Genomic DNA, 26030 nt, shown 5'->3' with positions numbered 1-26030 from the left:
CCCCTGCTGGCCATCTTGTGGTGGCCATCTTATGTCCACAAGGGGGCAGGATCTTTGACCACATGGGGGCAGCCATCTTGTGTGTTAGAGTGATGGTCAATCTGCATATTACTCTTTTATTAGATAGGATAGAGGCCTGGTGCATGGGTGGGGGCCAGCTGGTTTGCCCTGAAGGGTGTCCCAGATCAGGTGGGGGTTCCCTTGGGGCGTGGGGTGGCCTGGGTGAGGGGCCTGTGGTGGTTTGCAGGCTGGCCACGCCTCCCAGCGACCCAAGCGGAGGCCCTGGTATCTGGGATTTATTTATCTTCTACAATTGAAACTTTGCAGCCTGGAGCGGAGCCAAGCCTTCTGCTTGCTCCATGGCGGCAGCCATTTCTGTTGGGATTTATTTTCTTCTATAATTGAAACTTTGTAGCCTTAAGCAGAGGCCAAGGAAGGCCAGGGTGTGCGGAAAGCTTGGCTTCCTCCATCGCCGGGGGCAACCCTAGCCTCCTGCTCTCTCCAGCTCTGTGGCTGCTGCCATTTTTGTTGGGATTTATTTATCTTCTATAATTGAAACTTTGTAGCCTTAAGCGGAGGCCTGGGCTGGCAAGGGCAGGCGGAAAGCTTGGCTTCCTCTATCGCTGAGGAAACCCAAGCTTCCCTCCTGCTCTCTGTGGCTGCAGCCATCTTGGTTGGGTTTATTTGCATATTCACTCCTGATTGGTTTGTGGGCGTGGCTTGTGGGTGTAGTGGAGGCATGGTCAATTTGCATATTACTCTTTTATTAGATAGTATGGCCCTGGGGAACTGGGCCCATGCCTCTGAGAAGCTACTTCCATAACTCTGTGGCCAGGGGTCAAAGAAGTCCTCACATCCCTAGGGAAGCAGGCTGCATTCCAGGAGGGGACATGCCCACTGAAGTACCTCCTCCAGGAGGATACCATTAGGGGGGCCAGTGAGAAGCCTCATACCAGGAAGTGGGACCATCATGCCTGGAGGGGTGTCCCTCAATCCATAGGTGGGGAAGGACCCCCCCCCCCCCCATGGCCAGGTCTGTACTGGGTCAGGGCCCCATACAATACTGGCAGTGGCAGTAGCTGCAACTGCCTCTTATTTAGAGTTGGGATGGCCCCACGGACTGGCCTGGCATGTCCTGCAGGGACCTGGGGCATGGGAACATCAGCTAGGATTCCTCTGCCAGCAGCCCTACCAATGCCCGGGCCCCCAATAGCTCCAGCAAGTGGCACTAGGGCAATGCCAGCATTTTTGGGAGGAGGTCTCTCTACTGTCACTGAGACCAAGTCCTCCCTTTGAAGCAGCTCCAGAATGAGGACTCACTTCTCTTTTCTTTTTGCTTGACTTATTGAATTCATCTGTCACATAGGATCCAATTCATATGCTTGTCGAAAACCTTGAAGGTGCCAATGAAGATAGTACCATTTTGTAGGGCGCACCTCATCCTGTAGTCCACAGCCGTGTTGGTGGCTCCGATTCCCCTAGCATGTGCCATCCCCTCTTTGCTGGCTACTTCTGAGGTCTCCGCCTGTCACTGCAGAGGCCCTGCCCCCACAGAACCATCTGTCGTGGGTTCTGCTTGCTCGCCTGTTCTTTGTTGCTTGGCTGCATTTCTTACCCACAGGCGGAAATGATTCTGTTTATAAGTTATGTGCACTGGGTCCCCAGGGCCTGCGTTTACCGCGCACCTGCGTGCTCCCTGCGCACATCTGGCAGGAGCCTCTGCTTTGGGACAGGGATGTGTTTCAGGCTGACCTGTCACTAGCCTGGTGACGTCTCCAGCCACAGACAGCTGCGCCGCAGGACCTCGGACCTGATCCCGGATCCCGCAGGCGCCACCCGCCCAGCCAGGTGACTGCCCCAAAGCCTTTCCTACACCCCGACCTCCAGCTCGGGGACCCCAACCCCAACCCCAACCCGAAGGCCTAGGCCCCTGCCCGAGGAACTACATTTCCCAGCGGGCGCTGGAGCAGCAACCAGGTTCGGATGTGCCCTTCAGTACGGCTCCGCCCCTCGACTGAACCCCCGAGGCCGCCGGCTGGCGGAGCGGGGCGCGGGGCGCAGGTACCCCGGCGGGAGACGGCTGGGGGGGGGGGGGGCGGAGTGTACCGCAGATGGAGAGAGGGCGGGATCTGGCGGCTCTGGGGAGGAAGGCAGCCGGGTGCACCGAGGACGGGCGGCGGGAGTGAGCGGTGAGGATGGGGAGCGGGCCACAGAGTGCCGCCCTCAGCGGCATTGGGAATCGGGACCTTCATCTCTTCCAGGCGGGAACCCTCTCGGTGCCCGGCCCCAGGCGGCGTGAAGGTGTGGGAGGGGAGAGGCGTCCGCCTGGCTGAGGGCCCCTCTGCCCGACCACCTCTGCGTCCGGGTGCGGAGGGCAAGCGGCCAGCTCTCCTCCCCAGCCGGGCGGCCGAGGGCGGGGAGAGGAGGGGAGGTCCCCCGGGGGCCAAATGCCGAGCGGGCGTGTCCTGTTCACCCGGACCTTTGGCCTGGAGCTCTGGGAGACCTCCCAGGCGCAGACGGACCCAGACCACCGCATCCCCTCCGTCCTGACGCGCCCTCGGCCCCTGGGCCGCTTCGAACGTGTGTGCCCAGCGCCCAGCGCCCAGCGCCCCGGTGCGGTCCCGCTCATTGCCTCGGGGGCTGTGGCCTCAGAGGAGGGTTCTGAGCGGTGGGCGAACAGGCCTGGCCTTCACTGGAGGAAAGTGGAGGTGGAGGCAGACAGCTGACCGCTTCAGGTCGGAGTGCCACGAAGAAAAGAGAACGGGTCTGGTGGGGGTGGGGAGAGGCTGCTTCGGAGGGTGGCGGGGAGGGTGGCTCAAGTGACTGAAGGGCCAGCAGGGGAAACGGCGGGGATGGAAAGGGCGGTGCGCTTGGAGCAAGTGAGTGAGGGGAGCCTGGGGAGAAATGAGATGACAACACGGGCCCAGGAAGGATCTGGACTTCATTCTAAAGGCGGCGAGGGCTCATGGGAGGTTAATAAAGGCAGCCCTGCTCTCCCAGCCTGGCCTCACCAGTGCCCTGGGCTTTCCAGCATTTTCAGTCGGGGGCCAAGGGCTGTGGCCAGGCCAGCAGAATTTTCTGCCAAACCCAGCTCTCCGTGATCCCCTCTGATCCAGGGTCCTCCTTTGTAAAACGGGGGTGATGAATCCACCTCACAAGGTGCTCACCTGTTCTAACTTGCAGCCACCCTCCCCGCACACAATGCCTGAGGGCCCCGAGCTGCACCTGGCTAGCCGGTTTGTGAACGAGGCGTGCAGGGGGCTGGTGTTCGGAGGGTGTGTGGAGAAGTCACCCATCAGCCGCAACCCTGAGGTGCCCTTTGAGAGCAGTGCCTACTGCATCTCAGCCTCAGCCCGTGGCAAGGAGCTTCGACTGACACTGAGCCCCCTGCCTGGGGCCCAGCCCCCACGCGAGCCACTGGCCCTCATCTTCCACTTCGGCATGTCTGGATCCTTCCAGCTGGCACCTAGCAATGCACTACCACCCCATGCCCATCTGCGCTTTTACACGGCTCCTCCTGGTCCCCAACTCACCCTCTGCTTCGTGGACATCCGCCGCTTTGGCCACTGGGACCTCAGCGGCGAGTGGCAGCCAGGCCGTGGGCCGTGCGTCTTGCTGGAGTATGAACAGTTCAGGTAGGTGAGGGGCAGGTCCCAGACCCTTCTGAGCCTCCATCCCTCCCTCTGTAGACCAACACAGTGTATTTCCCTGGGGCCAGCTCCCGGAGCTAACGGATGTGAAAACCCGAAACTGGTACGGGAAGCGGTAGGGGGGAGGTGAATAGGTAGGCATGCCCTGAAGACATAGTCACTGTGAGGGCTGAGGCTGGATCAGTGCCCACACGGCTTCTTGGTGCCCTCATGAGGCCCTTGGAAAGGTAGAGGTTTTTAACATCAAAGAAGGGAGGCTGACCCGGAAGGAAGGGTTTCAAGGTGGTGGGGAGGGAACTGCCTAATGACATGGTTTCTGAATCCGGTTTTGTGGTCTCCACATTGTCTGCCCACTGGTCTGTGTCCCATGGTCTCCTCACTGTCTTCTGCCTGTGGGAGGGGTAATAGCCCTACCTGGGATGTGAGGCAGGTCACTTAAGATGGCAGTGTCAGCCAACTTTTCTTCCTCTAAAGAGGCAAATGGGTATGAGTCTCTGTTCTGTGCCAGGCCCTGCTATAGGTGTTGGGGGTACAGCAGAGATCAAGGGCTGAAGTTCAGGCAGGGCAGGGAGGACAAGGAAACAAACTAGATTAATTCATATAGACACATTTCTAAAAAAAATCCAAATCCAAGAGGGAGAGAATGACTTCTGGCCAGGAAGGGGGGGAGGGGAGGCCCATTAGGAAAGATCACGTTCTCCGAGGTGACATTGGAGCTGAGAGCCAGCCATGCAAAGCTCCAGAGCAGGGGTTCCCAATGTGGGGCACACAACCCACAGGGGAGCAACTTGATTTTTAAGGGGGGGCAACTTGAGAATGAGTTATTAACAGTGAATCTTTGGCATTTCTTATGGTTCTAGGGGCCTCATATACAACATATAAATATATATTGACACATTTATGCATTTCATTTCTCTATATTTTGAAACGTCATTTGCTATTTTTATATCACTTCATATTATTATTTTTAAAACCATTTCTTAGTGATTTCTTCCTCAGTACTTCAACTGTCGTTTCATTCTTTTATTTTTCTTTCATGGATGCCATGTTCTTTGGAAGCTTATTTAGAACGAGTTAGCGGCCTTTAGGCTTCCTCCACGGGAATACTAAGAATTATGTCACAGGGGAGGTACCAGGATTTGAGGTGCTCAGGTGGGACATGGCTAAAACAAGGTTGGGAAGCCCTGCTCTAGAGGAAGAGCATTCACAGGTGCAAAGGCCTGGAGCACATCTGGTAGATCTCCCTTCCTTGGGGACTGTCCACCTTCACTTGACCCTTAGGAGACTTAGCTGCCCACTGAGGCGGGTCAGGGCATGTCTGGTGCCACAGGAGGCAACTGACTCCCGGCCTTCCTCGGCAGGACCCCAAGTGCTTCCACAGGGAAACATCTGTGGCCCTGGATTCCTCCGCTCACCTCTCCTGGGAGTCATCCCACAGGCTAACTGTCAGCCGGCTGAGGTTTCTCGCACAGAATGAGCATCTTAGTTGTTTTCTTGTCCTATAGCTGGGGAGCCCTCAGGGAGCTGGTCACCCAGGCTAACCTTCTCTTTTCTTTACTCCAGAACTGTCTTCTGGTCCCCTGTTTCATATGCTTCTCAGGCCCATCACTGAGTTAGTCTTGCCATGAGCCTTTTCCACAAAGAAACAAGATACATTTCTCCTTCACAGTGGTGAGGAGAGATCCATGACCCTTAGAGGTGGGACAGGGGTTGCTGGAGCCCTCACTCCCACGCACTTGCTGTGTGAGATAGTACCAGCCTCATTAAAATCTTCAGGTCTTGAGAAGAATTGACCCTTCAGTGTTAACTCTTCATATCTAAACATCCAGAAGTCCTAGCTAGGGAGCTGTAGACTGTAGGCACACCTGAAGTCCTGTGATCACATTGCTTTCAAAAATGCCTGGAGTCTGGTGCACTCTGGTGGCATTCACACAACAGGTAAGACTCATGTGTCCCCTTGAACTCGTTGCTTTTGTAATGAATTAAAATCCCATATTGTTCTCATTTAACAGATAGGGAAACTGAGGTTATCCCTGCCAAAATAGCACTGAGGCTTGGAAAAAGGGAACTGGGACTCCCAATTTCCTTCCCCTTATACCTAGGAGCAGGTTCTCCCAGTTCCTATCCTTTATCCCATGGCAAGGAGGGGGGATGGGAGGGCAGAATGGGTGTCATGTGCCCAGGCTGTGTCCCTCCAGGGAGAATGTGTTACGAAACCTAGCAGACAAGGTCTTTGACCGGCCCATCTGTGAGGCCCTCTTGGACCAGAGGTTCTTCAATGGCATTGGCAACTATCTGCGGGCAGAGATTCTATACAGGTTAGCATGCAGGCCATGGACATGAGGGCTGGGTTAGCTGGGTGCCCACATTCCCCACTGCTTAGCATGGTTCCCTCTTTCTACCCCACTGTAGGCTGAGGATACCCCCCTTTGAGAAGGCCCGCACTGTTCTGGAGGCACTGAAGCAGCACAGGCTGGTGAGGGTGCAGGGGAGGAAGGCACACTCACCTACCAGTGAGGCCTGATAGGGTATGGGCTGGGGCTGGTGTCTCGTGTAACCCAAGCAGGTGTTAGTTTTCCCTTCTTACAATGTGTGTGTGTGCATTGGGGAGGAGGGGGATGAACCATCTCTGAGTCCTGCCAAGCTCAGAGGTCTGCTCCCGATGGATCAGCTGCCTGAGTGGCCCTGCCCCTTTTCCAGAGCCCTAAGTTGACCCTGAGCCAGAAGATCAAGGCCAAGCTGCAGAACCCAGACCTGCTGGAGCTGTGCCACTCAGTGCCCAAGGAAGTGGTCCAGCTGGGTGAGGCCCGGAGCCAAAGATAGCCGACTACCTCTGTGCTGGCATAGTGTACACCCCGGGACGGTTGCTGCCCTTCTCGGGGCCTGGTTCCCTGCCTGGGGAATGGAAGTTTGTAGACCTAGTTGTTGCTAAATGGACTAGGCCTCCTCACTTGTCAGGTGTCTGTCCTCCAAGCTGCCCACGAGGCAGGCAGGGCAAGGATTATGAACCCCACTCCAGGATGAGCAAGCCATGGCCGAGAGGGGAAGAGGTCACACAGCTGGAGAAGGGAGAGCCTTGGCCCCTGACTTAGTCCATCAGGCTCCCTCTCCTCCCAGCCTCAGTCTGCCGTCTAACCTCTGTCTGGCTCCTCTGTCCACAGGCGGCAAGGGCTATGGGCAGGCGAGAGGGGAGGATGATTTTGCACCCTTTCGAGCCTGGCTGCAGTGCTATGGCATGGTGGGCATGCGCTCCCTGCGGGACCGTCACGGCCGTACCATCTGGTTCCAGGTTTGGGTCCTAATGCTCACAGCAGTAAACAGAGATCCCAAAGAAGCAGGTGTGGCGGAGACCTGGGGGTCACAGCCAGGCAGGTGATGGGGTCTTTACCTAGAACCCCACGTGTCACACTGTCCCCGAGGGTCTAAGCCTTCCCTATGTGATGCCCCTCCCCTCTGAATCACAGGGTCCCAGCTGGTAGAGCAGCCCAAGGCAGGGTGGCCTTGATGTTGGCTCTGACCTGGCAGGGAGTGGGCAGTGAGAGGCTTCCTAGGGGAGGATTATACTAATCTGGAAAGATAGGTGTGAGTCCTGCTTCTCCAGGGAAAACAACCCCTGTCCCAACCCGGCTGACTCCTGAATATTCCCTGTTCCATTTTAGGGGGATCCTGGACCTCTGGCACCCAAAGGTAAGGTACTCATAATAAGTTAAGAAAGCAGAAAGGATATGTTGCCTGCAAGGGTTGCAGCCGTCTCTGGTCCCCACTCCAAGAGTCACCCCAAAGTGGGAGTCTGGGGAAAGTGCCCAAGGCCATAGGACCTTGCATCCCCAGCATCAGTGTCCTTCAGGGGGCAAGTCCCATAAGAAGAAATCCAGCGGAGCACAGCGGGGTCCTGAGGACAGCGTGGAGGTATGGCTCCCTGCTCCTAACTCCTCCCTGGAATCTCCCCTGCCCTGGCCAGACCTCCCAAGCCAGACTTTTGGACAACTGCCTTCTGTTGACAATGGGGGGTGATGGTGGGTCCTAACCAACCTCTGAACTGCTCTCTGAGCATCTCAGGAACCTGTCTCTCTATCCAGGACCACCCTCCCCCAAGCAAGGCCCCTTCCGGGACACGAAGGGCATGGAGAGGCCTTCCTGAGCAGACAACAGCTCAGCAGCCTGAGGGGACCAGCCTCCAAGACCCAAAAGTCCCCCCAGTCACCGAGAAAAGGAAGAGGAGAGGTCGAAGGGCCAACTCAGGTGGGCCTTCCTGAGCATTTTCCTCTGGAGATGGAAGGGGCACCACCAAACGGGCTTTCCAGAAGGAAAGGATGGCAGTACGGGCAGAGGTTACTTGTGGACACATGGGGGAAGGAAGGCTGTCTGGGCAATCTTCAGCCTGGGGTCTGAGTTGCCACCTCTCCTGTCCTCCCCACAGGCTGCTGCAGGCCTTAAAAGATACAGACTGACACCCCATCTCTGGAGCCTGAGGAGACCCCAGACTCTTAGCAGGAGGATCTCCTCGCTTGCACCTATCCCTTCCTGCTGCCTCGCCCTGGGTCTGGGCGCTTGTGTGGCTTCTAGAAGCATGCAATAGGTTAGAGGGTCTAGATGCCTGTGACTTTGTGGCTCTTCTCCACAGAACGATGATGTTTTTCATTGTATCCACCACCCCCATTTTTTTTTCCCAGTCCCCCCCCCAGCCCATCCCCACCTCTCCCCCTCCATCCCCATTGTTTAAGCCCATGTGAAAAAGGCTGTATTTTTAAAAATATAAATTGGTAAACTTCTTGGGCTGGCTGCAGAGGGTCTGGGATGGCCAAGTTAGTTAGGCCTGTTGTCTGGCCCTGAGTGTAAGAGGCCAGCTCCTCAGCCAGGCAGACTGGGTCTGTCTCAGTCCTCCAGGCCCTGGCTCTCATAGGATAGTCTGCCTCTTCAGGGACAGCCCCTCAGGGGGGGTGCAGAGACCCGGCTCAGGAAGCCCAGGCTCCATAGCTCCTCCAGTCCAGGATTCCTCAGGGCCTGGGGTTGCTCCCCAGCCTGGCCAGACTAGTTAGTGCTCCCCTCCTGGTGGGGGCTAGTGGAACCCACCCAGACCCGGGCCTTCTTATCTCATGCTCTTATCTTGTGGTCATCCATAACCCCACTCAACCCAGACCCTGCTGCACACACTGATCACCTTAGATTTTGCCTTTGCCCCCAAATGCCCAGGAAAGACCTCTCCTCACAGCCGTAAGGACTGGCCTTAAGGGGAGAGAGCAGGAGTTACCAGCAGGGTTCCTGAGCCAAAGATTTATTGTTGCTTTGGGCTGGAAAGGCAGTCCCCAAAGCCTTCCACACACACACACACACACACACACACACACACACACACACACAAATCCCACCCTCAGAGACTCAGTTCGGTGGAGGTTGCAGCTTGAGCCACAGAGACTGCACTTGGAAGGGAGAAAAGGGGAGTTTCAGGCCAGTGTCCCTAAGGGGAGGTGGCCAGCTCCAGGAGGTCACAGCTGCAGAAAACGAGGGGCCAGGAGGACTCTGAGGGCAGGGCTCCTCTCTCCTGAACTGGCAGTGACATTTGCAGCCAGCAGTCCACAGGGCTGCCGGGCCTCACACAGCCTGACCTCAGCCTGCTGAGGGAAGTGAGCGGTGGGCAGGGCCAAGGGTGGACCCCGCCCTACCCTCTCCCACCCCTTGCCTTCTGGATGGTCTCCAGCACCACCTGGGGGAAGACACAGGGAAGGCACCCCAGGCGGCTGTGGGCGCCCCAGCCTGGCCCGGACAGCAGCGTCAACAGCAGGAAATGGAGGCTGCAGGCTGCTTGGATAGGAGCCTGGGCCAGGGCCGGAAAGGAACCAGTGGTGCAAAAGGGGTTAGGGGCGCGGAGCTGCTGTTTCCCCCACTGACTGTTTGAAAAACCGAGGTTTGGAGAAGAGCAGAAAAGGGGCAAGGCAGCACTCACCCTGGGGCGGCATCATATATGTGAACTCACGGCGCCCCATGTCAGCATGGCATCAGGGCCTCAGGTGCCCACAAGCTGTGGGGAAGGAGGGAATGGGCCGGCTGGAGTGCTGGCCAGGGGAAGACCACACCTCCATGCCGGCTCAGAGCCTGGTGGGCACACCACTCAGCGAGAGGCTGAGGACGCTGCCCGACTGATGCTCTGTACTTGCAGTCATTGAGTAGGCCAGCCCAAAGCTGTGCTCCCACAGGGACATCCAGCTGTGGGCCCATACCTAAGAGCATATCCCAGGCGCCTCTTTTACTCCCATCACTAAAGTGGTAAGCTCTGGGACCCCGGGACTGAATTCCAGTTCTCACAATAGGAGGCCCTGGACACCACCCAAACCGTCTATGCCTCAGTTCCTCATCTGTGAAATGGGGAGAATAGTATTTAGCCCGCCAAACAGGCACAATATCAAACTAAACATAAAGCATTTAGCACAATGCCTGGCACACATGTTAGGAACCAGCAAATATCGCTCCTCCTCAACCCATTCTACACAAAGAGTCTCTCCCCAGCCAGGGAGAATCCAACCCCCTCACCCCACCCATGTCAGACCTCAAATCCAGCCCAGTCCCAAGAGGTGGTATAGTGGGTGGGACGCTGCAGATGCCAAACTGAACCTCATAGGTGGCCTGGGGGTTCTGCATACAGGCAGGGAATCCACCTTCAGAAATGTGTGGGCTTCATGCCAGGGCCCCTGAAGTGGGGGTAAAGGGTGCGGAGAGGGAGACACAGGCCCAGGCTAGCCCCTCCTAACCAGCCACACCCAGGAAAGGCAGCCACACCCTGTCCCCTGCTACTTCGGTGTGGAAGTGGACATGGGGCAACCAACGTCCAGGACCACCTCCTGGCTGAGCTGGCGGAGGGCTGATCTGCAGTAGGAGCCAGGAGCTGCCCCCCACACCGCCCTCAGCACTCACTGCTGGGGTCCCTGCCTGGCTCAGCACTGGCTTCCTGGGGGATATGCGTGGGAGGTGCTGAGCTAGGTCCAGCTGATGGAGCGGCCCAAAGGCCTGTATGCCCACCCCCATCATGTCCCAGGTGGTAATCCATGACGTCCCACGCATCCCAGTACAGGGGGACATCATCAAACAGCACAAACTGGTTTCCCACAGTGCCCTCGGCAACAGCCTCCCTGGAAGGAGATGGGGACTGCAGCTTTACAACATGACCTTGGTTTCTCTAGATGTTCAAGGTGGGGTGGGAGGTGGGTGAGCACGGTTAGGGGACAGGGATGCCCCCAGCCCAGCCTGCCCTGCTCCACGAGTGGGTCCCAGCCCAGAGCCACAGGTGGGCTGTTGAGGACAGTGTTGTGGCCAAGGGGGCAGGGCCTGGGATCCATCTGCCAGACGGGGCGAGGGCAGCGAGGGGCTGGCACCTGCACCAGGGATGTCAGGCAGCCGGGCGGGTCCAGCCTCACCGTCGCCCAGAATCACAGAACCATCAGTCTTGGCAGAAGGGAGCCTTGAAACATTTGGCAGGGTTTCCACAACCAGCCCCGCCTCACCACTTACTCCAGCCTGGGGAGCTCAGAACCGCCATGTTGTTAAGTCCCTTCCCAGCCCTGCCCCACCTGGACATGCCAGCACTCGCCTCTTGCACAACAAACACAGGCTGCAGGGGCTGCAGTGAGGAAGGGGCAGGAGCAGGAGTATAACCCATACTGGGCACTGTCACCAGGGCTAGGGATGAGGCCTGGGCATCAGTGCAGCCTCCCTGAGTTTTCAGGAGCCTCACTCTGGGATGGGGGATACTGCTACTGCTATTCTCCCGCCTGGGGCACCTCAGGGCAGAGATCCCCAGGAGAGTGTCCCCAACTCTCGGTCTGGACTCCTGCTGTGGTAGCGACCCCTCTCCCCAGCTCCCACCCAGGCTGTGGGTCCCGCCAGGCCTGGGCAGGGCCAACACTTCGGTGGGCTTCCAAGGCAGGGTATTTACAATGAGGAGGCCCTTGGCACCTGGCTCCCCAGCTCACAGGGCTGCAGCCAAAGCACTGAGCAGTGTGTTGCCATGGGAACGGATGTCTAAGGAGAAACGGGTTGGTCATGAGTGGGCAATGGGTCTAGGATGACCTGAGTGTCCCATAGGAGAGAGCAGCGGGAATGTTCTCAGCCTAACCTTTGTAGTGGCACATGGCTGCTTCTGCTTCCAGTCACCACATCACGGAACTCGTTCAAGAGCAGGAGTATGCAGGGGCCAAGGGCAGGGATGGGGAAGGCCAGGAAGGTGGGAAGAATGAAGGCTGGGAGGGGCAGCCAGAGGTTTCTCGGGTGAAGTCAGGTATGTGACGGGGGCAAAACCAGGCTGACCTCCAGAGGCCCTGCAGCTGCGCTGCCAGGTATAGAAATTGGACACTGCAGACTAGGGCCAGACTGCTGAGCAGCTCCGTGTCATGCAGGATGCGCTCACACTCCCGATTCCCATTCTTGATCTGAGCCTCAGCCAGCGAGGAGGGTGAGTCTAAAGTCTGCTTAAGTATCCCAGAATACCTTCCAAAGCCCTCCCTGGTTCAGAGCCCCTGATGGCTCCCCAGGGCCCCCTGGATAAAGCCTCTTGTGGATGACATGTCCCAAACACCTCCCTCCCTCAGCGCAAGTCTCCTCTAGGCTCCTGACCCACCCAGCTTTTGCTCTTCTCTCAGCTCCTCCTTAAAGAACAAGCCTCCTCCCCCAGACCTGGGGGTGGGGGTTAGGGGAGGGTCTGTCCTGTTTCCTTTACGGACCCTCTACAGAGCAAGGGCACACTCTCCCTGCTCAGCTGAGTGACCAGCTCCTGACCTGGGCGGGTGGGTGGTGTAGGTGCCATTATGCAGCTCCCAGAAGAGCTCTTGGACGCATGTGCACAGCTGCTTCGAGTCGCTCTCCAGCGCTGAGAACAGCTGCCCCGGAGAAGACAACTGCACCCTGAAGAGAATGTGAGCCTGGGTCTCCCAGTCTTGGGGGGCCACATGACTCACCCTTGACCCACACCAGAGCAGACAAGAGGTCCAGCCCCCAAAGAAAGAAGCACCCCAGAATGTTCAGTTTACAAAGCCAGCTCTGGAAGCCCCAGGAGACTTCTCTCTCCGATGAGTTTAAGCCCCTTCTCCCGCCTCACTCCCAAGGCAGAAGTTGGGAGGAGGCCGTGCACCAGGATTGGGGCAGGACAGGCCCAGTGGAGGGATTGGGCCAAATGGTTGGGCAGAAAGAGGGGCTCAAAGCAAGGGCTAAGTTAGCAGCTCAGCGAGGGCTATTAGTGGGCCAGGCCTTACCTGGGCAGCCATCTGTATTGTATAGCCGCTTTAAGTGGTCCACCATGATCTGAGGGCGCCACCACCTCCATCCCCAAAGCCGAAGAGGAAGGCACTTTGGTTGGTCCGTCCTTTGTCCCGGTTTTTGGCCACTGTCTTTAGTACTGGAGAGACAGGGGCAGAGAGCATGGTTCTGTCTAGGACAGGACACCCAGCCCTCTCCAGCCTACCTCCCTGCCCCACCTTGGTCTCTAGGTACCCTCTCACCTCCTCCACACTGCCCTCCATCCCATCTGAGGTGGGAAGGGGGCCAGCACACGGGAGCCATCCAGCCCTTCCCAGAAAAAGGTAGGGTGCTGCGGGCAGGCAGAGGGGGGCTAGTGGCAGGGCTGAGGCAGAGGTGAGCCTCCCAGTCCTGCCCTGCCCCTTGTGTGACCCTGGAGCAGGCACACTCTATCGGGTGGGGGTTGGGCGATTTGTCCAGGACTCCTGAGTAAGCCTAGGGAGAGAGGAATGGGCCAGGTGGGACCCAGGCCCACTCTAACGTGACCCACTGGGTCTGCTCACCGGGAAGGAGTTCACCAAGTTCCAGTTCCGTTTTGGGGCCAGGACGTGTCTAATGCCACATCTGCGCATGACCTGGGGAAGCTGTGCTGAGCAGCCCAGTGTGTTTGGCAGCCGGAAGTGCAGGAAAGGGCCTCTGAGGCACAGGAGCCAGGGCTTTTGGCAGAGCAGCCCACGCCTCAGTCCCTCACTTCTCCGGGTTAAGCCCATCTGCCTGAAGCATGGCAGCTTCCAGCCTACCTCCGAGCACATCTGCCCAAGCTCCTGCAGGAAGTTCTGGCCCCGCAGGAACTGCCGCACCAACGCCTCTCCACGGGGGAGATTCCCATCCTGGCAGTGAGAGAAGAGGGGTCAGCCAGGGTCAGCACCAGATGGGGAATAGGCAGGTGCTTAGGTCGACCCCATGCCTTAGGAGAAGCCATGGCTCTGACCCAGGAAGTGTCTGTCTCCTGGCTTCAGATCCAACCATTTATGTGCTGCAGGGACTTCTGTGCTGGGTTGTGCAGACAGCCCGTCACAGTGCCTGAGACCCTTCTCCCCCTTGGAGGCCCAGGGTTTGGAATTCCGAGGACTAATAGTGCTGCAGCGGAGAGGTTGTGCAGGGTCTGCAGGAAGCCCTAGGCTGAGGGTATGCAGACTGCTCTGACCATCTCCACCCAGGTGCCTCCAAGGGCACAAACTGCCCATGGCAGGCAAACTCCGGGAGCCAGGCATACAGGGCAGGGTAGTAGTTCTTTACCCACTCAAGCTGCTGCGCCTGTGAGGCAGATGGGGCAGTTGTGCCAGGAGTAACAAGAACCCTACCAAGGGCCAAATATCTGGGGAGCCGTGGGCAGCTGAGTCCGGGGAGACCCTCATAACCTCAGTTAGACCTATTGGGTTTCTGGTGTCTCCACATTACTGTCCCTCTGACCTGGGAGCAGGAAGAGATGACCTTGGGGTTCTGCTCCATAAGTGGCACAGCTGGTACCCAGCTCCGGGCACATTTCTGCAGTCTCTCTGAAGGGCCAAAGCCAGGCTAGATGGAGAGGGGGACAGAGGATGGAGAGGGGGAAGAGGATGGAGGGAGAGCAGCAAGGTCCCCAGCTCCACATAGATCTCCAGCCTCACCTGTCCCCCAGCACCCTGACCAGGCCCAGCCTGGGTCTCTAGGGTCTTCCTAGTCCTCCCATCTCAGGCCCCTTTTCCTGCAAAGCCCTGTGACATCCCTCCTGAGCTATCACTTCAATCAGGCCTGCTGGGTGGCAGTAGGGGTGGGACAGGAAGGCCAGGAGAGCTATCAGGTTAATTTTACAGGTCAGGAAATGGAGGCCCCAGGCCCTACAACAGCCTTGCCCTTGAGGTTTAGACACCCTTAGAGAGGATCCTATAAGAAGCATCAAGAGTTAACCCTTTCCCCAACACACACTGATGGATATCTCAGAATAGAGTGCACAGCTCCCCAGATGGATCGTGCCCGGTCAGCTGTCCTATATGAAGCACTCAGCCTCTCCTTTCTTCCAGTCCAGAGCACCCCCCCGCACCCCCCCTTCCCCACACCTTGGCATGGCAGAGAAAGCCCTTGTTCTGTGGCCCAAAAACATCACAATCAACACCTTAGGGAACTTGTTAAAAAATATGGACTTCCCATACACCTCACAGACACTGAAAACTCACCAGGTTCAGAATTGAACACCTGACCCCACCCAGAAAACCACCCCTACACTTAAGCCCCCACCTCTATTACTTCATCCGAGGCCCAGGAGGGGCAAGAACTTGCTGAGGTTTACACAGTGCTCCCAGGCAATGTCAGGGCTTCAAGGTCACTCCTGCCTACCCCTCAGCCAACCCGACCAGCTATCCCCCTACCTGTATCAATGTGGCAGTGCCCATGGCATGGATGGTATGCTGGCTTTTACCTCCACATTGGACAAAGGACTTGGAGGCCAGATCCTGGGCCATCAGGAAGGTTTCGGGCTGGGCAGGATCACAAACATTCACAATCTGATCGACTGTGTACAGGCCTGGAAGCTGCACTGGCTGTCTTCCCCAAGGCCCTGCAGCAGGGTTGTCGCTTTTTTAAAAAATTTAATAAATCTTTATTGTTCCGATTATTACAATTGTTCCTCTTTTTTCTCCCATAGTTCGCCTCCACCCGGTTCCCACCCCACCCTCTGCCCTTACCTCCCCCCCCCCACTGTCCTCATCCATAGGTGTACAATTTTTGTCCAGTCTCTTCCCGCACCCCCCACACCCCTTTCCCTCCGAGAATTGTCAGTCCACTCCCTTTCTATGCCCCTGATTCTATTATATTCACCAGTTTATTCTGTTCATCAGATTTTTATTCACTTGATTTTTAGATTCACTTGTTGATAGATATGTATTTGTTGTTCATAATTTTTATCTTTACCTTTTTCTTCTTTTTCCTCTTCTTAAAGAATACCTTTCAGCATTTCATATAATGCTGGTTTGGTGGTGATGAACTCCTTTAGCTTTTTCTTATCTGTGAAGCTCTTTATCTGACCTTCAGTTCTGAATGATAACTTTGCTGGGTAGAGTAATCTTGGTTGTAGATTCTTGCTATTCATCACTTTGAATATTTCTTGCCACTCCCTTCTGGCCTGCATAGTTTCTGTTGAGAAATCAGCTGATAATCGTATGGGTGCTCCCTTGTTGGTAACTAACTGTTTTTCTCTTGCTGCTTTTAATATTTCTCTTTGTCTTTTGCTCTTGGCATTTTAATTATGATGTCTTGGTGTGGTCCAATTTGGATTCCTTTTGTTTGGGGTTCTCTGCACTTCTTGGACTTGTAAGTCTATTTCTTTCACCAGGTGGGGGAAGTTTTCGGTCATTATTTCTTCAAATAGGTTTTTAGTATCTTGCTCTCTCTCTTCTTCTGGCACCCCCATAATTCTTATGTTGGTACACTTGAAGTTGTTCCAGAGGCTCCTTACACTATCTTCATATTTTTGGATTCTTTTTTCTTTTCACTTTTCTGGTTGAGTGTTTTTTTGCTTCTTTGTACCTCAAATCTTTGACTTGATTCTTGCGATCCTCTAGTCTGCTGTTGGATCTCTGTATATTATTTTTTATTTCAGTCCGTGTGTGTTTAATTTTCAGTTGGTCCTTTTTCATATCCTCGAGGGTATCGCTAAATTTATCGGCGGTTTCTAGAAAATTCTTGAAAAACCTTATAACCATGGTTTTGAACTCTATATCCAGTCGTTTGCTTTCCCCCATTTCTTCCATTTGTGAGCTGTTTATTTGTCTCCGCATTTTCGCTGCTTCCCTGAGTTGGTAGAGTAGCTTTGTGTGCTAGGTGTCCTATAGGGCTCAGTGGCTCAGCCTCCCCAGTTACCTGAGGTGGACACTCTTGGTGCACCCCTTTGTGGACTGTGTGCACAGCCTTGTTGTAGTTAAGTCTTGATTGTTGTTGGTATCACTGGGAGGAATTGACCTCCAGGCCAATTGGCTGTGAGGATCAGCTGTGTTTATGATGGGAGAACTTCTGTGCTGGAGACACCCTTATGAGATAAGACTTGCAAAATTGCAAAAGCCTCTGTGCTCAGCTTGGATGGGGTGGAATCTCTGGGTGGAGCAGACAGCCTTGGATTCCCGTCAGCCCTGTCCTAATAGGCCCCTGTGTCTCAGTGTACCATGGTACTCGCTGCAAGCCCCTCTGAGAGAAAGCCGCCCTCGAGTTTCGCTTGCTGTCAGACAGTCCAGTTTCTCCCCGAATGAGTCTGGGTTCCCAGAAACTCGCCTGGAAATGGAGTTCAGCGCAGTCAGGAGCTTCCGTCTCCCTCCTGCTTTAGAAAGCCAGCCGCACACTCAGCTGCCTGTGCACTCAGCGGTCAGTGCTCTCTGCACGCGCGCGCCTCTGGACCTCTGCCTTCCACAGCTCCCCCGAGTCTCAGTGTGCTTTTTCTTTTCCTGACAGTCCAGATTCCATCTCCCTCCCGCTTTAGAAAGCCAGCTGCGCACTCAGCCGCCCGTCCTCTCCACACGCGCATTTCTGTACCTCAGCCTTTTGCAGCTCCTGTGAGTCTCAATGTGCTTTCCTCTTTCCTTCTAGTTGTAGAATTTCCACTCAGCCAGCTTACCTGTGGTTCTGGATGGTGTCCGTTTTGTCTTTTAGTTGTAGTTTTGGTATTGTTGTGTGAGGCAGCAGTTTAGGTGTTTACCTATGCCACCATCTTGGTTTCCAGGGTTCTGTCTCTTAATACCTGTCTCAAGCAAGCGGAGTCTCCAGAACTAGGCCCTAGCTAATCTCCCAAGGGTTCTCAGCAGAGCTCTTTCCTTCCTCCAACTCTTTGCCCCTGCTGTTCCCTCTGCTCAGAACTGTTTCCCTCTTCCCCTTTACATAGAGAAACCCTACCAACTCTTGAGCAGGCAGAAACACTCTCCCTATTCTGCATTCCCAGAGTCCCAAGTATTTGACTCAAGAAACAACCTACCTGGAATTCTAGAGAGTGACCAGGTAAGGTGGGGTGTTGAGTACCTTGGCCATGCCCAGCAGCAGTTCCAGATCCACCAGGAGCTTGTGGATATCCCGGTGGAAGGCCAGCTCAGCCTGGCTCACCTGGAACATCTTCTCTGGGTCTGGGTCTGCAATCATGGTGCCCTTCCCGGGCCTCAAGAGCCCAATGCAGACGACTTCCCCATAGAGGGTCGGCCTACAAATATGGGAGGCAATAGTAGGCCAAGGGACTGGCAGAGACCTCTGAGGGCTTGGGGAGGAAGGACAGAGGAGGCATCCAGATGACCCCTCCCCATTTACCTCCAGGATCCCAGAGTATGACAAGTTCATATACGAGAGGGTCACAGAAGCACCAGCCTAAACCCATATGGTGATGAGAGCTCTATTATGGTTAGCAAGAACAAGCAACTCATTCTGGAACTGTGTGATGCTACTGTTTAGCCTTTTGTTACCAAAGCTGTCTTTACATAGCACTGCCGTGGTCTCAGAACCATCTCTGCACATTAAAAACATGTTTTGCCCAGCCAGTGTGGCTCAGTGGTTGAGTGTTGACCCATGAACTAGGAGGTCAAGGTAGATTCCAGTCAGGGCACATGCCCAGGTTTGGGGCTTGATTCCCCATAGGAGGTGTGCTGGAGGCAGCCGATCGATGATTCTTATCATTGATGTTTCTATTTCTCTCTCCATCTCCTTTCCTCTCTCTGAAATAAATAAAAACATATATAAAAAAAAGAGAAAACATGTTTGGATTTCCCAGAGCAAAGACCCATCAGCCAACACAGAGCAGGCTGTTCTTTGTAGCATCATATTGGGCTCTGGCACTGTTCTACTCAGTCTTCAGAGACCACAGATGACTTGTTTGGGGAAGCTCTTCCTATTCCTCCTCCCACTCCTCTCCTAAGTCTAGAACAGAGTTCTCACATTGAGCTCCGAGGGTTTTCTCTCAGAGTCCCCATCAGTTTTGCAATTGTATAAATATGTAGGTGTCCTCTTGCTGTAGAAGACCACATTACTCACCATCATAGTCCCAGTGTCTGGAAGAATCAGACACACAGTATTCAGTAAATATTATAACATGAAATCATAATGTTTAAGAAAGTTTTTAATGGTGTAATAAATGTTAATATGGAATGAAAAAATTTAGGATACAAATATCAAGGAAATATAACCTAAACTAGTAAAATATACACCTGGAAGAATTCCTGAGATAAATACTGAGATATACACTGAGTGGCCAGATTATTATGATCTCTGAACGCATAATAATCTGGCCACTCAATGTATATCCTATATAATAAAAAGCTAATATGCAAATTGTCCCCTCGACCAGGAGTTTGACCAGCAGGCAGGCTGGGCAACCGCCCATGTCCCCTCCCTCTGGCCAGGCTGGCCGGACCCCACCCATGCATGAATTCATGCACCGGGCCTCTAATATATATACACTGAGTGGCCAGATTATTATGTGTTCACAGATCATAATAATCTGGCCACTCAGTGTAAATAATGGTCATTTCTAGGTGAGTGGGATAATGGGAGGTATTTACTTCTTTGTACTTTTCTGTATTTACCACAAGGCGGCAAACATTTTTACAGCCAGAAGAAAACAAATCCTGCTTTAAAAAAACAAACACTGAAGATTTGAGGATGGTTGTGTTGGGAGTAGGTATGTTTCCAAGACCATTCTGGGCTTCAGCTCCCACTAATGTGTCCTCCCCCACTGGTGTCCCACAACCTTGGTCAACCAGTGCAGGGATTCACTCACCTCCACGGGTCTCCTTTTCCTAGCCTCTCAATCAGGACGTAACTGATCTTCTCCCCTTCTTTGGTCAAACGTGGTGGGAGTAGAGTGAAGGAGACAGGGCCTGAGGTTTTTGGACCGTTCATGTTAAACATAAGCTAAGGGAATTCAAGACCCTCCACTCGGTCTCCAGCTTTGGCTTCTTTTCCAAGGCAAGGCCAAGACTGATAAATCAAGGACCCTTGGTAGCAAGTGCCCCATCCCCCATGGCAGCCAGCACCATGACCACGAAACAGCACCAGCAGAAAAGCCCCTGGTCTTATGAGATGGGTCTTGGGCAGGCATCAAGAGACCTGGGTATGGCTCCCAGTGTCCTCTGTACCCTTGAATAAGTATCAGAAGGGAAATTCTAGAAAGTCAGGGACAGGTTTGAATCATTTCCTGCTATGTCCCCATTGTGTAGCATAGGGCCTGGCCCAGAGAGGGCATTCAGGAGACATGTGCTGAGCCAACAGAGGGAGGGAGAGAGGGCTTTGCCATACAGGTAGGAGTCCTACCTGAGACTGAAAGTCCAATTGGAATGGAAGATGTGCAAACTGAACAAGTGAACTAACCTCTATGTATCTCAGCTTAATCTACAAACAGTTATAAAGACCAACCACATAGGATGATAAAGATACTGTTAGATGCATAAGCAAGACAATTAATAGTGGTTATATCTGGGGAATTGGGATGGGGTAGAGGGGAGATATTTAAAAGTTTCCCCTCATCATATTTAATAAAGAGGGAATATGCAAATTGACTGTCACTCATCACAAAGATGGTGGCGCCCAGTCCTCTCAGCCCCACCTGAGTCCCCCAGTCCCGGGGGGGGCGGCCGCTGAGAGCGGGCAGAATGATTGGCCTGGCAGAATACTTGCTTCATCGCCCTGGTGACAAGGCAAGCGTTCCAGCCCAGCTGCAGAGGGTCTCTGGGCAGGCCAGGCCTGGAGCAGCCGGGCTGAATGCTTGCTTCGTCATTGCCGCTGCAGAGACTCTGACAGCAGGGAGGAGGAAGTCCCACCCCCCCAGAATGAGCCAGAATCAGCTGTTGGTCAGACAGCTCTCAGCGGCCTGACAGCCAGGACTCTCATTCACCTGCATCTCAGACCATGACAGAAGGGAGGTGGGACTATGTCTAAAGAGCAACTATTGATACAATATAACTCTGTAGCCGAAAGAAGCCTGTGTTATTGTCAGAAAAATGTCTGAAGACCAACATGTGTCTAGATGTTGAAAGAAGGCGGCGCCTGCGACAGAATGTATCTGAAAAGCTACCATTGGCAAATTGTAGCTCTGAAGATGAAAAAAACCGGTGTCATCCACAGAAAATGTCTAAAGACCAACGTGCCTTTGAAGTTGAAAAAAGAATATGTCTAAAGAACAGTCATCAACAAGTACTACCAGAAACCAAGATGGCGGCACAGGTAAACACCAAAACTGCTGCCTTGCACAACAATTTCAAAACTACAACTACAAGACAAAACGGACACCATCCAGAACCACAGGAAGGCTGGCTGAGTGGAAATTCTACAACTAGAAGGAAAGAGAAAAGCACACTGAGACTCACAGGAGCTGCAGGAGGCAGAGGTACGGAGACGCGCGCGCCGAGAGGGCGGGCAACTGAGTGTGCGGCTGGCTTTCTCAAGCGGGAAGGAGACAAAAGCTCCCGACTGCGCTGAACTCCAGTTCTGGGCGAGACTCTGGGGACCCAGACTCATTCGGGGAGAAACTGGACTATCTGGCATCGGGCGGAACTCGAGGGCGGCTTTCTCTCAGAGGTGCTTGCAGTGGTTACTGCGGAACACTGAGACCCAGGGGCCTATTAGGGCAGGGCTGGTAGGAAGCCAAGACTGTCTGCTTTGCCTGTGGCTCCGCCCCATTCAAGCTGAGTACAGAGGCTTTTGCAATTTTGCAAGTCTTGTCTCATAAGGGTGTCTCCAGCACAGAAGTTCTCCCAGCATAGACACAGCTGATCCTCACAGCCAATTGGCCTGGAGGTCAATTCCTCCCAGTGATACCAACAACAATCAAGGCTTAACCACAATATGACTGTGCACACAGCCCACAAAGGGGTGCACCAATAGTGTCCACCGCAGGTACTGGGGAGGCTGAGCCACTGGGCCCTATAGGACACCTACCACACAAAGCCACTCTATCAACTCAGGGAAGCAGCCAAAATGCAGATAAAGGGCAGATAAAGAGCTTCACAGATAAGAAAAAGCTAAAGGAGTTCATCACCACCAAACCAGCATTATATGAAATGCTGAAAGGTATTCTTTAAGAAGAGGAAAAAGAAGAAAAAGGTAAAGATAAAAGTTATGAACAACAAATACATATCTATCAACAAGTGAATCTAAAAATCAAGTGAATAAAAAGATCTGATGAACAGAATAAACTGGTGAATATAATAGAATCAGGGGCATAGAAAGGGAGTGGACTGACAATTCTCGGAGGGAAAGGGGTGTGGGGGGTGCGGGAAGAGACTGGACAAAAATTGTACACCTATGGATGAGGACAGTGGGGGGGGGGGAGGTAAGGGCAGAGGGTGGGGTGGGAACCGGGTGGAGGGGAGCTATGGGGGAAAAAAGAGGAACAATTAATAATCTGAACAATAAAGATTTATTAAATTAAAAAAAACAACAACTACTACTACCAATACTGGTAGCAACTGCCTTCTCAGCGAAAATGGAGTACATGAGGATGCAATTCTCGAACATAGTTGTGGTGGAATGACTGTTAGTTGTGAATTTTGCCTATCACTAAATTTCTCTGCTGAAAAACCATCTGATGGAAAATTTACTCGATGTTGTAGCAAAGGTAAAGTCTGTCCAAATGATACACATTTTCCAGAATACCCAGCATATTTAAAAAGATTAATGACAAACGAAGATTCTGAGTTAAAATTTCATGGAAAATATTCATTCCATAAATAGTTCTTTTGCTTTTGCCTCCATGGGTGCAAATATTGCATCGCCATCAGGATATGGGCCATACAGTTTTAGAATACACGGACTAGTTTATCACTGTACTGGAACTTTACATCCTTTGGATGGTGTTTCTCGGAAGCAGAGGAGGGCAGTTGCGGGGGACCAGGCCTGCAGGGGAGCAGTTAGGCATCAATCAGGCAGGCAGGTGAGTGGTTGGGAGCCAGCAGTCCTGGATTGTGAGGGATGTCTGACTGCCTGTTTAGGCCCAATCCCTGTGAGACATCCCTCGCGGGGTCCCAGATTGGAGAGGGTGAATGCTGGGTTGAGGGACACCCTCCCACCACCCTCGCCCCCGCCCCCCCGCCGCCATGCATGAAATTTGTGCCTCTAGTTGTATATATTATACATAATAAAGAACTGTTTATTAAGAGCTAAAGAGATGTGGTCTACAAAGCCACTAGTCTGGCACCTAGCAGAGGGTTAATAAATGGAACTGCTATACTTATTATTATGATTAGTAACCACATGCAGCCTAGAATGAGAAGGTGGGCAGCCTGGCTGGTGTGGTTCAGTGGTTGAGCATCAATTCTCAGTCAGAGCACATGTCCAGGTTGTGGGCTGGATTCCCAGGAGGCAACTGACTCATGATTTTCTCTCATCATTGATATTTCTATCTCTATCCTTCTCCCTTCCTCTCTGAAATCAATAAAAATACATTAAAAAAAAAAAAAAAAAAGGTGGGCAGTCAGTGGCAGGGTTGGTTTAGCACTAATGTTGTGACCCAAACACCATCCATTTAATTTCCCCTATATGAAAGGACCTAATCAAGCACAGGGGCCCAAGCAGCAACCTCCCCAGTCCTGAAATCCTTCTACCACTCTGCAGGCAGAGCCACTCAGCCAGCTTTAACTTCTCGAGACCAGAACTGAACGTGGCTATGCCCTCCCTAGGGCAAGGCTCCTTACCTGAACTGGTTCCCCATCACTTTCCCAGCGAAGGTGAACTTCTGACCCACCCATGCCTCCAGGATGGTCAGCTCCACCCGGAACCAGCAGATCCACATCTGCAAGAGAGCCACTTAGATGGGAGCCCTTGTCCTTTTGAAATAGTACTTTCTCGGATTAAGGGTCATTAGGGGCTTGAGGCTTTCTCTATGCATTACAAGGTAATCAGATTTGATGGACAAGAAAGGAGTAAGGTGAGGGAAAGAGGCAGAGCCAGGGGTCTGTGATCCTTCCTTGAGTGCCTTTCCTAAGGGATGTCCAGGGACTGGGAGAAAGGGGGAAATGAACTCTTGCATTAAGTCTGAGGGACCAGGGACAGACAATGGAGGTGTGGCCCTTAGAAGTGAGCCAGCCCAGAGGGGCGCCCACTGGCAGGGCCCTGCCTCTGGGCGTTACCCACGTGGGTCCAAAGCTGTCGCCGACCTGCTTAGGGTGGAAGTCCTGCCGGATCGCCTCCTAGTAGGGAAGCTTCTCAGCGTCAGGAAACTGGAGAGCGTGGCCACCGGGCAGCTGTCCCCGAAGAGCCTGGGCACGGAGGGGCCAGTGGGCAGGCGCTCCAAGTCAGCTTTCCACCTGGCGGGTGGAATGCAGGGTCCTCCGATCCACCTTGGAGATGGCCGTCCCACAGCACAGCCTCCCGTTCCGTCCTCCCGGCCATGCCGTCCACAGGGGGCGGGCACTTGATCCCGCAGTCCGGTGGCTGTAGCTTGGGTTTAACCACAGAAAGGAAGGCTGAGGCCAGCTGGCGGCCTGAGAGAGGGGCCACACCTGCCACAGAGGTTACAGTTGTGGGTAGAGTGGTGACACGAATTCCTCCGCCCGCTCCAGCACAGCGCCAGTGCTTCAGGGTTGGCGCTGCGTCACTGCCGCCCGCGGACGGCTGCAGGCTGCTTCCTTACAACAGCCAGGCTCTCTGGGAAGCCCAGCTGCTCGGAACTCTGAGTGGGGCACTGACAGAAGTGCTTCTTGGGGCTCTCCTCTGTCACGTCTGGACTGGTGGGCCACTTGGCAAATCACTAAATAAAATGGGAAGTCTGGCCCTGACCGGTTTGGCTGGTGGATGGAGCGTCGGCCTGCAGACTGGAGGGTCCCGGGTTTGATTCCGGTCAGGGGCATGTGCCTTGGTTGCGGACACATCCCCAGTGGGGGTTGTGCAGGAGGCAGCTGATGAGTGTTTCTCTCTCATCAATGTTTCTAACTCTCTCTCCCTCTCCCTTCCTCTCTGTAGAGGGTCAGTGAAATATATATTTTTTAAAAAGCGAAGTCTGACGCTTAGATTCTCCAAAAGCTCTGGGACATAGATATGGGGACCATTAGACACAACAGATCACTTGGCATCAGCACCCTTTGGCCCTCCAGTGCCAGCCTGGCCTCTGGCTCCCTAGGGCCACCATGTATGGACATGGTGTTGAGGGCTTTGCATCCCAGTAACATCAGCTTCCTCTATTATCTTATTTTATGTACATGACTGTTGGTCATCACCAGAAACTCTGGAAAAGTTTTGATTTGAGATAGCACGTTAATCATAGCATTCAAGATCCTAATAGAATACTGTATTTCACCACACAGGACTGACGAGTTGAGAGAAGCCATAATGCCAGACACCTAATTTCATTTTCACATTACCCTAGTAGTCCACTGGCAGCTTTTTTTTTTCCTCCTAAGATGGCCAAGGGAGTTCTTGTCTATAACATCATTAAGAAAATATATACACAGCATTAGCCCTGATATTTTAATGGCAATACTGACCAAGTCAAATTTACAACATTTCAAATGCAAACTACACAGAAGGGTGACTGAGTACATAATACCAAACATAATCCTAGATAATAAAAGGCCAATATGCAAATCCACAGAACCGTGTATGACCAGTTGCTATGACAGGCAATGACCACCAGGGGGCAGATGCTCAATGCAAGAGCTGCCCCTGGTGGTCAGTGTGCTCCCACAGGAAGAGCACTGCTCAGCCAGAAGCCGAGCTTGGCTCACTGCTGGTGAGTGCAGTGGTGGTGGCGGGAGCCTCTCCCACCTCCACTGCAGGTGGGCAGTAAGGAGAGAGGGGTCGCGGACTGCGAGAGCCCCAGACTGCGAGAGTGATGTCTGACTGCCAGCTTAGGCCTGATCCCCAGGGTGGGGCGGGGGTGGAGGAGATCAGGCCTAAGCCGGTAGGCGGACATCCCCTGAGGGCTCCTGGACTGCGAGAGGATGCAGGCTGGGCTGAGATCACCCCCCCCCCCAACCCGGCCTCTAGTTTAAAATAAAGATAACTTGCCAGCTATAATACAGGCTGGGTTTAGAACTTGTAGCTCAGATGTCAGAAGACAGAGGGACAAAAATGCTGTTTGTGAAAACCATGTAGTGAAACTCCCCCTTCTTTTTGGTTACACTGGTAGGTTCAAGGTTTTCTCCTGAACTGGCTCTGAAACCT

General features: G+C 53.7%; 2 protein-coding genes and 1 pseudogene across 6 annotated transcripts; 1 reads left to right on the top strand and 2 right to left on the bottom strand.

Moving 5' to 3' along the window:
* Positions 1–850: 850 nt before the first annotated feature.
* Positions 851–1492, bottom strand: LOC114228216 (small nuclear ribonucleoprotein-associated protein B-like; annotated as a pseudogene).
* Positions 1493–2027: 535 nt separating this feature from the next.
* NEIL1 (nei like DNA glycosylase 1) lies at positions 2028–8311 on the top strand. Of its 5 annotated transcripts, none has more exons than XM_008157053.3 (10): positions 2028–2061; positions 3184–3635; positions 5849–5968; positions 6063–6126; positions 6351–6450; positions 6812–6939; positions 7310–7337; positions 7498–7559; positions 7730–7892; positions 8071–8140. In XM_008157053.3, exons 2-10 carry the CDS (start codon positions 3202–3204, stop codon positions 8085–8087), a joined length of 1116 nt encoding a protein of 371 aa, XP_008155275.1. In that variant the 5' UTR covers positions 2028–2061; positions 3184–3201; the 3' UTR covers positions 8088–8140. The 5 variants fall into 5 exon arrangements, with proteins under 5 accessions (XP_008155275.1, XP_027989182.1, XP_027989183.2 ...); XM_028133381.2 differs by having other exon boundaries at positions 5834–5968; XM_028133382.2 differs by lacking the exon at positions 6351–6450 and having other exon boundaries at positions 5834–5968; positions 8071–8311.
* Positions 8312–9029: 718 nt separating this feature from the next.
* MAN2C1 (mannosidase alpha class 2C member 1) lies at positions 9030–25006 on the bottom strand. The gene is given in 44 exon segments (XM_054715661.1): positions 9030–9142; positions 9324–9356; positions 9359–9416; positions 9418–9538; positions 9744–9785; positions 9787–9820; positions 9823–9868; positions 10195–10250; positions 10253–10300; positions 10303–10336; positions 10440–10459; positions 10462–10502; positions 10504–10603; positions 10680–10797; positions 11018–11057; positions 11059–11087; positions 11233–11321; positions 11508–11663; positions 11758–11786; positions 11788–11826; positions 11949–12076; positions 12425–12545; positions 12892–12946; positions 12949–13032; positions 13128–13224; positions 13436–13588; positions 13673–13762; positions 14080–14102; positions 14105–14189; positions 14346–14424; positions 14426–14450; positions 15281–15304; positions 15307–15435; positions 15438–15468; positions 17913–18087; positions 19654–19723; positions 23563–23607; positions 23610–23661; positions 23999–24078; positions 24081–24127; positions 24371–24394; positions 24396–24434; positions 24436–24496; positions 24934–25006. Coding segments are annotated over 44 exon segments (3036 nt in total).
* Between the last annotated feature and the right edge of the window lie 1024 nt (positions 25007–26030).

This window comes from Eptesicus fuscus, chromosome 5, assembly GCF_027574615.1.
Source record: "Eptesicus fuscus isolate TK198812 chromosome 5, DD_ASM_mEF_20220401, whole genome shotgun sequence".
Taxonomy (NCBI): Eukaryota; Metazoa; Chordata; class Mammalia; order Chiroptera; family Vespertilionidae; genus Eptesicus; species Eptesicus fuscus.
The sequence above is the reverse complement of the archived record's forward strand: the minus strand, read 5'-3'. Positions and strand labels throughout refer to the sequence as shown.

Bases quoted from the DNA above. Each gene is read 5' to 3' on its own strand.
- NEIL1 (XM_028133382.2), top strand. From the start codon at position 3,202: ATGCCTGAGGGCCCCGAGCTGCACCTGGCTAGCCGGTTTGTGAACGAG. The intron at 6,127-6,811 runs GTGAGGGTGCAG...CTCTGTCCACAG, and splicing joins CACTGAAGCAGCACAGGCTG to GCGGCAAGGGCTATGGGCAG. The intron at 7,560-7,729 runs GTATGGCTCCCT...CTCTCTATCCAG, and splicing joins GTCCTGAGGACAGCGTGGAG to GACCACCCTCCCCCAAGCAA.